The sequence below is a fragment of the Vombatus ursinus genome, unplaced genomic scaffold, assembly GCF_900497805.2.
Source record: "Vombatus ursinus unplaced genomic scaffold, bare-nosed wombat genome assembly UNPS02014822.1, whole genome shotgun sequence".
NCBI classification, from domain to species: Eukaryota; Metazoa; Chordata; class Mammalia; order Diprotodontia; family Vombatidae; genus Vombatus; species Vombatus ursinus.
The window spans coordinates 1,190,570-1,205,531 of record NW_020954600.1 but is presented as its reverse complement, the minus strand read 5'-3'; the positions used below and the strand labels follow the sequence as shown (position 1 = coordinate 1,205,531).

At 41.7% G+C, this 14,962-nt stretch overlaps 1 protein-coding gene across 8 annotated transcripts in view; it reads right to left on the bottom strand.

Moving 5' to 3' along the window:
- The window catches only part of CKAP5 (cytoskeleton associated protein 5), a 97,613-nt gene that overhangs the window by 77,133 nt on the left and 5,518 nt on the right, over positions 1 to 14,962 (bottom strand). For 3 of the 8 annotated variants that reach the window (XM_027837681.1, XM_027837678.1, XM_027837680.1), the window contains exon 2: positions 37 to 270. The exons of 2 other annotated variants lie outside the window; for them this stretch is intronic. Coding sequence is in view for 3 of the 6 variants with exons in the window: in XM_027837678.1 (XP_027693479.1) it covers positions 37 to 40 (4 nt within the window). In the remaining 3 variants the exon portion in view is untranslated. Of the gene's footprint in view, positions 1 to 36; positions 271 to 5,837; positions 5,924 to 14,962 lie in introns of those variants that run through there. 3 more of the 8 variants (XM_027837679.1, XM_027837683.1, XM_027837684.1) reach the window with 3 other exon arrangements.

Sequence of the window (14,962 nt, the reverse complement as noted above, 5' to 3'; positions counted from 1 at the left end):
ATCTAAAACCAGTGAGTTTGTATAGATTATACCTACCCATACACGTATATATGCATGCACACACCTCTCCAAGAGAAGTTAGTTGTTCAAATATATAAACTACCAGACTCAGCACAGTTCATTTGAGTGAGACTTTCATTAAGCCTTGTAGTCAAAAATCCCTGGATTTTTATGAACAGGATTATAGTCTGGAGTCAAAACCTAGCAACTGACAGTAGACACTTTCATTCCTTTTAATCACGATAAGGACTTGCCTTGGGACATCAGATCCTGAAAGAAGAAAACACAATAAAAGTAGACAAAAAAGAATCCCCAAGGTCACAGGTATAAACAAACACTGCACACATTATTTCAAAAGGCCCTCACCCTCCTGTTAGAGGGTATATAAAAAGTAGTCACAGAACACATTGAAAATCCCAGATAACAAGGCACTAAATGCAGTTAAATAAAACATACCTTGTAAATAAAAGCACCCAAATTTTATGACACTTGGCTTTCTTTGACACATGCCTAAAATCTGAAGACCTTGAAAACAGTTTCTCTCCCCCAAAATTTCTAGTTTGAAAGCATTTTAGAAGTAAAAAAAAAAAAACCAAAAAACTTATGCATGAAATAAAATACATACAAGGATCACAAGGGAAAACAATTATATTGATACACAGTTATAAAAAGATTAAAAGAAAAAAAAACCCAATTTGTAGCCTCCAATTTAAGGACAGATCTCTGCTTTCATCAATATGAGCACTCCACATACAAACACAACCCACTCTCCTGCCCCTGACCTTCCATCAGTTCTACACAGAGGATTCAGACAACACAATGGAGGCTTTCCTCTGGTTCTTCTGTATCTTGTGGGTAACGATTTGAACTAAAGAAAGGTCACTCTAAGTTCAAGTTTAAATGTATATTTTTAAAGAAATTAAAGTTATTACCTCCAATTATATACTTAAAACTAGATGAACAAAGTGCTGCTCAGGAAAGGGCCTCAGGATATCTTCAGTGAAGAGATGAGGAATATTTGTAATTAATACCTTATATTTGTAGAAATACTTTCTAAAGTGCATTTATAATTATCTCATTCGAACAAAGCTGTAAGGTAGTTAGGCAGGTGGCTTTTATCCCTACTTTGCAGATGAGATTGAGATTGAGACAGTATAAGGGACTTGCCCAAAGCCACAAAGTTAGTCATAAAGTGGCAGGGCCAAGCAGTCCATCCAGGGCCTAGTGACTCCCATGTCATTTCACTTCAATGACAGATAAGTAATTACCATGTGAAATGAAGTGTGACAGACTGCTTGTAGGAGTGCTTTAGTAGCTGGGAAAAGGGTTTGTTCTTTTCAATAATTTAAGACATTCCACCCCAATTTTCATTCATTCAACAAATATTTATTAAAGCATTTAACAGATGAGGAATACAAAGATGGCTAAGAGTTCACTGCTTACAAACTCACAGAGGAAGAAAAAACCAAAGTCATAGGTGAGATACTGGTAAGATCTTCCATGGTTCCCTATTAACTTTAGGATAAAATACAAACCTTTAGCCTGGCATTTAAGTTCTTCTATAATGTTTCCAACCTAACTTTTCCAGTATTATTTCATATTTCCCTTTACTCACACTCTTTCAGAATGTTTTCTTCTCTCTAAGGCTCCCCCTCAAATGCCATCTCTGAGACACCTCCTGTGACTACCTCTAGCTGAAAGGGTTTTTTCTCTTAAACTTTACTAGGATACTTTGCTGGGATCTAGCCTATATCTCCTATCACTTCCTACTTTGTCTCATCCTTATCTGTGTACATGTATCCTCCTAGTAGGGAAGATAGAATGTAAGCTACCTAAGGGCAGGCTGTGTGTACTTTGTTAAATCTTTGTATCTATTCAGCACAGTGCCTTGGAGCATAATAGCTGCTTGATAAATATTTGTTCAACTTAGATTTCTTTAACTATAATATAAAGCAACACATGATATTTACCATAAGAGCTATACATCAAGGACTACAAAAATTCAGAGGGAAAGGATCACTTTGGGGTAGGAGTCAGGGTAAGATTTTTGAAACAGAAAACCTTTTGAGCTGGGTCTTTTGAAAGGCACAGCTGGGGTTAAGATAGGAAGTAATAATAGAAAAAAAATTAAGGAAACTGAAAATTTAAGGAACTGTTTAAAGAATCGTTAATTGTCCAGTTCCACTGTAGTACAAAGTATAGATAGAGAGAATCAGAAAAAGCTAAAAACAAAACAAAACAAACCCCAGTCTAGGAACATATTACAGAAAGCTCTGAATGGCAGCTAAAGTGTTTGTGTGTACTGACTTGACAAGCCATTATTAAAGAGCAATGTCCTGGTCAGTTTGATGCCAGGGACTGTGTTAGGCCCTGGGGATACAAATAGAAGCAAGTAAGACAGTCCCAGACTTCAAGGAGCCTACCTACCAATGAAAGAATACAACAATCTTATAAAAGCGTGCTGGAAAGTGGCCCGGGGGTGGGGGGGGGAGGCGGAATGAACTGAGTTGTGTGCTATACCCCTTAATTCTAGTGCCTACGCTCTGATTATCTCTAATTTATCCTGTGTATATCTTGTTGCACGTTCTCCCCATCACACTGTGAGCTCCTGGCCCGGCAAAGACTCTTTTTGCCTTTCTTTGTAGCCCCAGCACTAAGCACAGCAGCTCACACACAGTAGGTACTTAATAAATGTTTACTGACTACCAGTCAACAAGGAAATGGTCAAGAGGCCTGAAGGTCAAGAGGTCCCAACATGGTAAGGCAAAAGGTCACCTACTGGAGCTGGAGGACTCAGGAGTGGAATCTAGAGTTCCAGTGGGAGGGAGATGAGGATGATGGCTACAGAGCAGATGACATGGTTCAGAGATGGTCAGGAAGTGAGGCCAGAGTCTACAGTAAGATAAGGCAAAGGCTTAGGGAAGTTACTGTAATAGCACTTCATATTACAGACAACAATGGATATAAAAAGCCAGGTAAACTATTAGGAGGTTGTTTCAGTAATAATTTTAAGTGTGAGGTAATAAGGACTGGAACTAGGATAGTAGTAGTAGTGAAAATGGAAAAGAGAGACACAGATCCAAGAAGCATCTTGGAGTTAGCAATAACAGCCTTGGCGATGGACGGAATTTCTGAGCACAGCTGTTTAAAAACAATGTTGACAAACTGGAAAGCGTCCAGAGGAGGGCAACCAGAACGATGAAGGACTTTGAGTCCATGACTTATCTGGTCTGGTTAAAGAACTAGGAATGTTTAGCCTGGAGAAAAGGAAAGGGGGGCATAATCGTCATCCAGTATGTGAAAGGCTAGAAGAGGCCGGAGGGAGTAGAATTGTCCTATTTGATGGGGGGTGGGGAAGAAGAGTCAAAGAACCGAGAACTATGGGTTGAAGTTGCAAAGAGTCATTTCAGCTTGATGTCAGGAAAAGCTTCCTAATCATTAGAACTGTCCAAGAATACAATGACTTGCTTTAAGAGGCCGTGGAGGACTTCAACAGAGGATAGACAATCATTTGTGTGCTATAGTAGAGATTTCTTTGGGGTATGGTTTAGACGAGAAAGCTCCAAGGCGCCTTTCAACTCTCAAATTCGGTGAATATGAGGGCTAAGGGACAAGGACGAGTCAAAGATGAGATTTTAGCATGACTGACACTGACAAAAATAGTCAAGTTTTGAATGTTAGGTTTGAGGTATTAATGGGAGATACAGGAAGAGATGTCTAACAGAGAAATGTGGAACAGAGCTGGGGAAAGAAGTCAAGGCTAGAGATAGATTAGAGACTACATGGAGATGAAATTGTAAGGCCTGGGGTTGATGGGAAGGGAAGGAAGGAGCATTTACATAGCACCTACTATGTGCCAGGCACTGTGCTAAGCATTTTTTTCCAAGTATTTTCTCATTTGATCCTTACAACAAAACTGTAAAGTAGGTCCTATTATCACCCCCATTTTACAGTTGAGGCAAACAGCTTAAGCGACTCAGTGCTCCATCCACTGTACCATGAGCGATCTCTAAGGTTAAGGGTGCAGAGAAGAGTTCCCACTACTAATATGCACTTTATATGAATAGTTTACTAAACAAATGAAAGCTTCTGCCTAATCCATGTTAAAACAAAAAACTACCATCAATTCTAATTTAATTCAAAGTCCTAATTAATGAAGTTTTAACTGCAGCTTGAAACAATATTAAAATGCACATGCTGAAACGTGTACCTTAAATGCTTTTATTATGTTGTTTACATAAATGTCTTGAAAAGAATCAAAATACAATTCTCAAAGCGCTCCCAGGCAAGAACTTTGAGAAGTTCAGCAATTTTCCCAAAGTCACAAAATGAAGCCAGAATAAATTCCAAATGGCCCAATTTTCACTATAATATTGAAGCAGCCAACAAGTATTGACTGACATATAACCACAGAACCTGGAAAGGGCCTTAGTGGCTGTCTAATCCAATCCTCTCATCTCCATCAAAGAAAGTAAGGTAATTTGCCCACGGTTATAAAGGCTGGTCATCAGCAGAATGGCTTCTACAACCCAGATCTTCGGATCCCCAGGCTTTCTAGTGGTGTTCTCTCTGCTATTCTAGGGGCCCAGATGTAGGGTCCTTTAAGATTAAATCCTTGTATTTTGATTGTAATATTCTGTTTTCAGATTGTTACATGGTGAAACCAGCAACTACTACAAAATGATGTGAAAAGGAAACATTGTTTACACAGAAAGTTGTGGATGGCATTAAGACTTTTTAAATTTCTAATTCACAAGCTCCTGACCTACAAAAGCTCTTCACTACCACAATACAACAGATCCGGATTTGATTACCAGTCCTGGGCCCTTGCTTCCTGCCAAGGAGACACTACAGCAGAGGCAGAATGAGTTTAATGAAACTGGAGAAGTTAACTTTTGCCCATTTAAAAACACCAACTCTGAATTACAAATTTCGCATAAAAGAGCAAGCTCCACTAAAAAAGGTTAGTGGCTACAAAAACAAAACACAAAAAAACAAAACGAAAAACTATGCACTCAGTTACAACTGCTTCGAGGAAGGACACTTGACCTGAAGGAGCAGCACAATTATGTAACTGTAGCAGAAAATTTGGGATTTTTATCGTTTGATCAAGGGCAGAAAAAAACCCTCCAAAGTGCTGGTGACAATGTAAAAATCCTTTCTAATCTTCAAAACTTCTCACCTGCCTCAGGCATTCTCCATGAACAAGGACTAGTCATCCTCTTCACTGGAGTACTCTGAAAAATCAGGGAGCCCCCTTAGAGCCAGAAACAGCAGCTACTCCTCAAGGTAACTTACACTCACTCACAGCCCTAGCCCTGAGGTGTTTACCTCCAGCAAAATCCCGGAGACGAGCAGAAGAGTGAAGAGCTGACACCTTTGCACCTAACGAGACAGGCTGACAACCTGGTTAAACCAGCTCTCCCTAGAGGTGATCTCTAAGAGTTGTCAACTAGAGAGGACCACAGTAACATAGGCCTCTCTCCGGAGGAATAAGCAAGCTAAACCCGGAGAGTGAATTAGGTCAACTTGGGGAGCTCCCGAACTCACTTCAGGATCTGCAAACCTAATGCTTACTCATCCCCCAGCGTCCAGTACCCAAGGAACTGAGTATTAGGGGCCCCAGGGCCTCACAGCCCGCAGCTCCCCCCCGCCCAGCAGCAGCACAGCTGGGCTCCACTCCGGGAAAGGCAGTCCCCTTCCCGGGAGGGGGAGGCACCTCAAGCAGCTAGCACGGCTTGGCCCTGCTGATGCCGGCAGGATGGCTGCGGCCCAGGGTCCCGGACCAGGCATCTCTTGGCCCGAGGCTCCCACTCGCTGCAGCCGGCATTGTTTACCGCTTTCGCTGCCTTCCTCCTCTTCAGGCCGGGGAGCTCTCTCTCTTCTCCTCGACTCTCCGCCAAGACTCGTGGGCCTAGCGCCGGGTTCCGGACCCCCCTCCGCCGCCAGCGCTCAGGCTCCTCCGGGGGCTGCAGGGCGCGGGCCGGGGCAGCTGCATCGGCGGAGGCGGCGGCGGCGGCGGCCAGAAGCCCCGGCGGGCGGCATGAGGGCTGCGGACCGCTGGGAAACGCCTCCTTGGAGGGCGGGGCTCCGAGCGCGGCGGGCGGTCCGGCGCCCACGATCGCCCCCACCCACTCCACGCTCTGAGCCGGCGCTTAAAGGGGCCGCGGGGGGCAGGGAAGGGGCTGGGACGCAGCCTCCGAACCTCTAGTCTGAAGGGCGCGGGCACCTCGAGACCCCCAAGGAGCGGCCCTGGCGGGGCCGCAGCGACACTAGAAAAGGGACTGCCTGCGCCGCAATGAGAGCGTGCAGGTAACGGGCGAGAAACAAAGGGACGGCCAGTTCCCATCGCGGCAATCCCGCCCCTGGGGCCCGGGGACTCCCGAGTCCCCCTAGGCAATGTGAACCCACTGCTCCAACCACCCCAGGCCTCCGAACCAGGTCTGGGCCATCCAGACCTGCACACTCCCAGCAGCCCTCCCCAGGCTTCTGCCCCGCTCGTCGGCTTACTTTTGGAGTGTGGACAGTAAGGGAGAGACAGCAGGTACCACGTAGGCCAGGGAGCAAGTGTTAAAACTTTTGGAATCTGTCTCGGGAATGGACGGCAAGACTACCGGTACATCAAGTTCCAATGGTACACGCTCAGTTTCTTCCTTGGAAACAATTCTAGTAGAAGTAGTGAGTTCCCATGTCAGGGGCAGGCTGATTTGCTGGCTCTGGCACTTATCAAATTATTGAGTTTTAATTCTTTCCTAGGAGGAATGACTCTTTTTGGGGCCTCATTGTATTTTTATGTCTCCATCACATTGCTGAGAAAATTTATGCCTAAACTATTCTTCTAGCAGTTGGTATTGCAAATCATGAAGCTCAAGCACTTATGAAGCAGAGCCCTGGAGATGCAGAGAAAGGCGAAAACCAAGTTCCTGGCTTCCAGGAGCTCACAGTCTAATGCTGGAGACAACAGGCAAATAATTATATACATTCAAAACATACGTAGTGTAAATGGAAGGTAGAAATGTCAGAGGGAAAGGCCTCCTGCAGAAGAATGTGGGATTTGAGCTGAATCTTGAAGGAAGCCTGGGCAAACAGCAGTTGGAGGTCAAGAAGCAAAGGCATTAGAGGCATTAGGGGCAGCTAATTCAAATGCAGAGTCCAGATATGGAAGTGTCTGGTGTGAGGGACAGTCATTCTCAAGCAAGCCAATATAGCTGGATCACACATATCCTGGAGCTGAGAAAGAAACACTGGCTCTGAAGTCGGAGGTCTTGTGTTCAAACCCCTCCTTTGATATCTTCTACGCATGTGTTCTTGGCCTGCCTAGGCCTCAGTTTCCTCATCTGTCAGATGAGCAGATTGGCCTAGATGATTCTGGAAGTCCTGTCCAGCTTTAGATCTTTGAACATAGTAGTTTTGGTCTGGTAGGGAGCTGTGATTCATCTATATGGGACTGCCCAAGGCAGGAAAAAAAAGTACTTCTTCCACAATGTAGATCAGCAATTCTTCTCTAATTTATAGTGTAACTGGAAGATGTCAGATGCTGTACCTGAACCCATGTCTTACTGACGCCAAGGCAAGCCCCTGTATCTGCTACAGCTCCTACTTCTCAAAAATTCAATATGCTCTAGTAGATCTTAACATGACAGACCAGGATGGAAGTTACCTTGCTAAATACCAGCTTGACACAGTATTATCTCAAGTCTAAAAAAACCTGTCAAATTCTGACTCAGATCTAGTATTATCTGGGGGCTTTGTTCAGTCGTTTCAGTTATGTCCGACTCTTTGTGACCTCATTTGGGGTTTTCTTGGCAAAGATATTGGAGTGATTTGCCATTTCCTTCTCTGATCCGGGGGCTAGGAAGAGGTAAAAGAAATCCTCTCCTAGGCTGGAGCCTGAGTCCTAAACTGGTCTGTCGTCTTATTCTAGAATGGCCTCAAACCTCAGGGTGCCCTGACCTTAAATGACCATTTAAATTAAGGATGACCAGATCTGATGTCTGTATAACTGGGATGGTACTATACTGCTCCTGGGCGGTAAGTGATGAGGTGACAGACAAATGGCAGTTTGGGCCACAGGAAGAGACCCAATTAAATATCTATTAAATAGTTTCCCAGTGACACAGTAGGAACCCTGACAGAATGCGATGGGAACAGGCTAAGACAAAGAACAAGAAATGACTAATAACTCTGTGTTGGCCTAGATAAATTAGCCGAAATTAAAGATGGAAAAAGCCCATTGATTTTTACAGCTCTGAACCAATCTGAGACATTGGAACACAATATTCTTTCTTTATAGTGTTCATTTGTGTTGTTTAGTTTCAACTTATTCTAACAGCGATTCTAACTCATGATGAATGTTAACAACTTGCCAATTTAATTGATAACATAATCCCAACTTCAAGTCAAATAAACTAACTTGATAGGAGTTAAAGTTGATCTATATCTTACATCACCAAACTCCTCAAAACTTCATATAAATCTGCCCAGATGACTACTTTTTTGACAATCTTTTTTTTGCTCACTATATTGTTATCTATCCTCACTTTGAAATATGGGCCAACATAATTTTAGTTACTATTAGAATCCCTACATTTTAGAGCAGACCTGCACAACTTGACAGTAGGTAGGGGCCAAAATTAAAATAGGCTCAACTTCTTGGGGCTGAAGATACATTACACGAGAGACAGACTGACAAAGGTTGGTTGCCAAAGGTCATATGACTACACGAAATCCTTTGGCAGACAGCAAGCCCAGGCCATATATTGTGCAGGCTTGTTTTAGATTTTAATGGTCCCTAAAGATTTAGATTCTAATACCCTCATTTTGCAGAAAAGGAAGTTGGAGCCCAGAAAAAATGACTTGTAAAGTCACATAGTTAGCCAGTGGCACTGCTAAACCTAAAAAGAAAGCCTGACATTTATAAAGGCTTCTTTAGATTGATAATGCTTCATATATATATATATACACACACACACAGACACACACATATAAAATCATTTACGTCTATATCTTTACATTTGATTATCACAAAAAACTGTAATGAACTACATTTTACAAATGAAGAAACACAGTCTGCAGCCAAATAACTGATTTTTAGTTACAGTCACAGAGCCACCAGCAAGTGTCCAAGAACAATTCTCCTCCCACTAATCCCCTCTGCCTTCTCCCTTCCCCTTCAGATTTCAGTTCAAGGGCCACCTCTTTCAAAAGTCCTTTCCTGATTCCTCCAGCTGTTACCCTCATTCCTTCCTCTCTCCCCCTCCCCCTCCTACACAAATAACTTTGTATTTATTTTGTCTATGCCCCATGTTTACTTATTCATGAACATATTGTATCCCCTTCACCACCACCCCCAAGCCCCCTGAAGGCAGGGAAATCAGTTTTGTCTTTGTATCCCTATTACTCAGCACAGTACTTGGAACATTAACTAGGGCTTAATAAATGCAAGTTGCTTGACTATTTTTTGTATAATCTCTCTATAAACTCCCTTCTCTCCTCTGACACTGCCCCACCCTGGTGCAGGTCCTCAGCACCTCATGCCCTTTAGTCATTTTTCAGTCGTGTTCGACTCTCCCTGACACCATTTGGGGTTTTCTTGGCAGAGATACTGGAGTGGTCTGCCATTTCCTTCTGTAGCTCATTTTACAGATGAGGAAACTGAGGCAAACAGGGTTAAATGACTTGGCCAGGGACACATGGCTAGTGTCTGAGGTCCGATTTGAACTCAAGAAGATACGTCTTCCTGACTCCGAGCCTGGCACTCTATCCACTTTGACACCTAGCTGCCTCCACCTCATGCTTACTGCAAAGCCTGCTGGTAGGTCTCCCTGTCCATTCTCACCAAGCTGTCAAGAAGCAAAGGCATTAGAGTTTTTTCCTCTTTTAAAAGATATTAAAGTAACTTCAAAGATCATACCAATGACTGGACTCTGGGTAGAAGAATAAATTTTACAAAATCATCTCTAAGCACTGGCCCTGGAGTCAGGAAGACCCGAGTCTTCCTAAAGATAAAAAGGTCGTCTGACCATGTCACCTTTACCCCCATCCCCCAATTCAATCAACTACAGTGGGTTCCTATTGCTTCCAGGATCAAATATAAAATTGTTTCGATTTTAAGTCCTTTACAACATGGCTCCCGGGTACCTTTCCAGTTTTCTTACACTTTACTCCACACACATACTCTTCCATGCAGTGACCCTGGCCTCTTGGCTATACCCCATACAATACACTCATCTCTCCGGGCATTTTCTCTGGCTGTCTCCTAGGCCTGGAATGCTCTCCCTCCTCATCTCCAATTTCTGGCATCCCTGGCTTCCTTCAAGTCCCAGCTTAAATCTCACCTTTTATAAGAGCTCTTCCCCAAATCACCTTAATGCTCTGCCTGACCTCTGTTGATTATCTCCAATTTATCCTGTCTATATCTTGTTTATACAGAGCTATTTGCATGTTGTCCCATTAGCTTGTGAGCTCCTTGAGAGCTGGGACTGGTTTTTGTTTGTTTTGCCTTTTTTTTGTATCTTCAGCACTTAGCAGAGTTCCTGGCACATAGGTGATTTAGTACATGCTTAATGACTGTTGATAATTTTCCTGACTTGTGTTTCTTCTAAATTTTCTATCCCTTTTAATTTTGTGAAGTCATCTGATATAACCTGACACCATCTTCATCACTTAAACACGTTGCTATCTCTGAGCAAGAGATAGGGATTGACCTATAATTTCATTTATATAGGAAACTCTATGTCATTGTTGTTTGTCCTTCATGCTTGAAGACGACCAAAACGATATCACAATGTCAGGGTCAATGTACAGTGTGTCCAGTTGTGGCTGATCTTACCAATATGGACTTGGAAGGCTCTACCACAGGTTAGACACAAATATAGAAAACTATATGAATAATAATATACACACAGAGATGAGGAAACTGTGCTCATGAAGATCAGTACTTTCTCTGCTTAGAGCAATTCGACGGTTACCTGTCTTGTCCAGGGTTACACAGCCCATATGTATCAGAGGCAGAACTTGAACCCAGTTTCTTCTGGCTCCCAGGTTGGCTCTCTATCCACTACATGTTACCTTTCAATGGAAAGCGTTTACTATTTATTTATAAATTTACTTAAATTTACTTCATTTACTTTATAAATTTACTTACTTATGCATAACTGCATAAATAGGAAGTTTGCAGATAGAATTTTAGGCATAAAATTTTCATCCAATGATGGGATTTCGGTTTTGTTTCTTAACATTTTGTATTTCAATAAAATTGATTTCCTTCATAATCCTATGTATTATATTTTATGCATTTAAAAACAAGAGGTCCACAGGCTTCACCAGACTGCCAAAGGGGTCCATAATACAAAAAAGATTAAGAACTCCCACATTAAGACAATTTAGCAATCTAAAAAATACTTACTGATCTTCAAAAATTTACCTTATTTTTTATGTTAAATAACTGAGACATAAATATGCCTCAGTTAAAGGTGAATGTCAGAAATGAACATTTATATATTTTTATCCTATTAATTCAAATCAGACCTTTTCACAATTAAAGATTTTTTGGGGTGGGGGGAGGGGGATTTGGTTGGTTTGTTTTTGTTTTTTTTCCAAGGCAATCAGGTTAAGTGTCTTGCCCAGGGTCACACAAGCTAATAAGTATCAAATGTCTGAGGCCAAATTTGAACTCGGGTCTTCCTGACTCCAGGGCCAGTGCTTAGAGATGATTTTGTAAAATTTATTCTTCTACCCAGAGTCCAGTCATTGGTATGATCTTTGAAGTTACTTTAATATCTTTTAAAAGAAGAAAAAACTCTTAAGTCACTGCCTTTAGTAGTTACATTACCTAGTAATTTTATCTTTGACAGGATTTGAAGCAACAAAAAGTCCCTCCCAATAACAGTAAGTTGGAGAAAATGAAAATACCCACTTGCATATCCTTGATTCATAATGGGTTTCCTATATTCAGATGAGTTTTCTAACCACCTAAATACAAACTCCACACAATTATTTTATGTCACAAAATCATGTCTGTATCTTCTTGGGAACATATCGATGACACGGTTTGACAGTGCTTATGTGAAAATGGAAGGGATCTCAGGTGACAAGAAAACACAAATATTTATTGAGGATCTCCTAGGTAAGACAGTATACAAAATGTATGCTAAAAACAAATCCTGCCCACTAGAAGTTTACAATCTGAAACTGTAGACAACAAGGAAAAAGTCAATATGTGAGAAAGCACAATTTTTTTATGTGGAAGATCACTGAACAGAAAATCTATCTAGGAGGGTTATCTAGAGCAAGGAACTCCCCTTCTCTCTATACCTCCATTTCTTTAAAATTTCTTCCAACTCTAAAATTCTAAGATTTGAGAAAGAGAGTTCTATACCACAGATGACCAGTATGTCTGTAACCGGTAATTTAATGTCAACCATCTGCAATTAGTGTTCAGAGAGGTGAGAGAGTGCCCATGATACAGTGGTTTGTTCCTTTTAGCTAAATTACCTTGAAAAAATGATAGCCTGTCTTGCCTGGGACCAGAAATGTAGAAAATGACTCTCAAATCCCAGTCTCAGAAGAAATGTGTGCCCCCAAATCATCCTCCCTTAGGCACTGCTAGAGTGAAGTACTTTTCCAATAGCCATTCTAGCCCTGCTGCTCAAGTAATTATTTCAAGGACATTTTGCCCCAAATCCAAAAGTTGTACCCACAGGAGAGCCACTCCAGAAGCAAAACTTGCAACAAATAAAACTATGGCTTAAGAGTCAGGAAACATGATTCTACCAAGAAATAATTCTAAGTAAGTTTTTGAGAAGGAACCATTCAGTCTATAGAAGGATAACAGCACTGTGAATATTAAAATCAAAATTCTAGAATGTTATTATTCCATTAAAATATCATCAGTGAATACTCCTATATACCAGACCGGCACAACTTGGCAGTAGGTAGGGGCCAAAACTAAAATAGGCTAAACTTCTTTGGGCCACAGATAGGTTTTTAGCAGCTCACTTTCAAAGGAAAGGTATAATTAATGATTAAGCTATTTTGCAAATAAACCATATTTTTAAAAAAGGGAAATTTCAATTAATAGTAATTAATTACACTTGTTACTTAAGATTTTTATTTATCATGAAATCGCTCCTCTCAGACTAAAAACAGACTGATGATGGTTGGTTGCCTTGGGTCACGAAACAAATAGGAGAGAGTACTCAGTGGCAACTCACCTGCCAAGTACAGGACAGGCACAATAGTGACTAGTGGAAGGTGGGTTAAGGTCCGTTAAGATGGGTTACAGCTGTTTAATCTGGGCATAGACAAAGCACTCATTACATCTTTACTTTCTCCTACATTCTCTACATTTTTTGGGGGACTGCCTGGTATCTTCTGGCGAGCAGTAAGTGGCCCTTGGGCTGTATGTTGTGCAGGCCTGTTATCTACAATAAATTTATTCCGAAAAAGTTGCTAGAATCAAGTCTAACTACTCCAGGAAATGCTACTATTTAAAGGAATAGAGGCAAATCCTTTTGTAATGTAAATGTTTCTAAGACTTCAAAAGACCTGAGTTGACTTCTTGATTACTCTCTCCACCTTCAGAGATCACAAATTCTCCAGCCCTCCGCAGATGATACTATTAATTCATTATTATTAACCACCTCACATTTATATAGCATTTAAAAGTTTGCAAAATGCTTTCCTTGCAACAACCCAGTCAAACAAATATTATGCCCATCTCAAATTGAGGCTCAACCTGACTTGTCTCAAGTCCCATAGCGATTGTCAGAGCTTGGAATTCTAAGACAAATGCTCTTTGTGTTTCTGATCTCCTACACAATCAACCCCCCCCCCCCCAATCATAATCATGTTTGTGGTATGCTCAAAACAGTATTGGCTCTGTCAGAGGACCAGAGCTGAAATCTTCTCTTACACACTTAACTTTGTGACCTTGGGCAAGTAGTCACTTAACCTTCTTAGGCATCAATTTCCTCATTTATAAAATGAAGGCTGGTCTCTTGAGGTTCCCTCCAGCTCTAAACCTAGGATCCTGTGAGCCTATGACCAATTTTTTGGTGATGAGACCTTCCTCCCTTAGCAAGGCTTACCTTCTAGAAGACAGACACAGACACACACAAACACAGTTCACAGCCAGGCTGCCCTAAAAACTCTCCCAGCTTGACAAAACCTAGTAGAACTAGGGCTCTGCAGACATAGCCTTCCAATACACAAGATGAGGATCTTTAGGCTAAGATGAGCACTGAAGAACAATTTTTGGTGGACACAGCCATGGGAGTCAGAAGATAATAGTGTTCACTGCAGTTAGAAGCAGGACACAGTCAAGTTTAGGTTCCTACATTGACCAGATATGTGACAGCTTCAGTCTCATCTATAAAATGGTTATTGATGATAATATGCACAATGACTACTCCAGAGGGCTACTGTGAGGAAGATTCCTCAAAAACTATAAAGTGTTTCTAGACATGTGTAACCAAGGGTCCTCATAAGCTATGCTAGCAGGACACAAGCCAGCAGCTGGAAAAGTTTCAAGTACATCAAGTCCCATCACCAGGCCTGTTCCGTTGCCCAAACTGCAGCCAACTAACTTCGGAGAGCTTCACCACCAAGTGGACTGCCTGGCAATTTAAGTCTCAAGCAAAGAATGATGTGAAGACCATCTACTGAATTCTAGAGGGGTTGTGAAATGCATCTGTGAAGGAAATACTGATGAAATCATATATCCCTGAAGTACTGAAGAATGATACTATGAAAAGTCATGATAGAAGAGGTTATTTTAGAAATCAAAAAACTGATTCACAAGTAGTCACCAAAGAAGACAGAAAGCAGGAGGTAACTAGCTGTTTCCAGATTCTAGTTCAAAACCAGGGGTACAGACAGTACCAAGAGTGACTGAAAGTTAACAGAAGTGATGCAGCATGATTTGGGAGGTAATGGAAAGAGAAGGGGAAAGGTTTTAGCT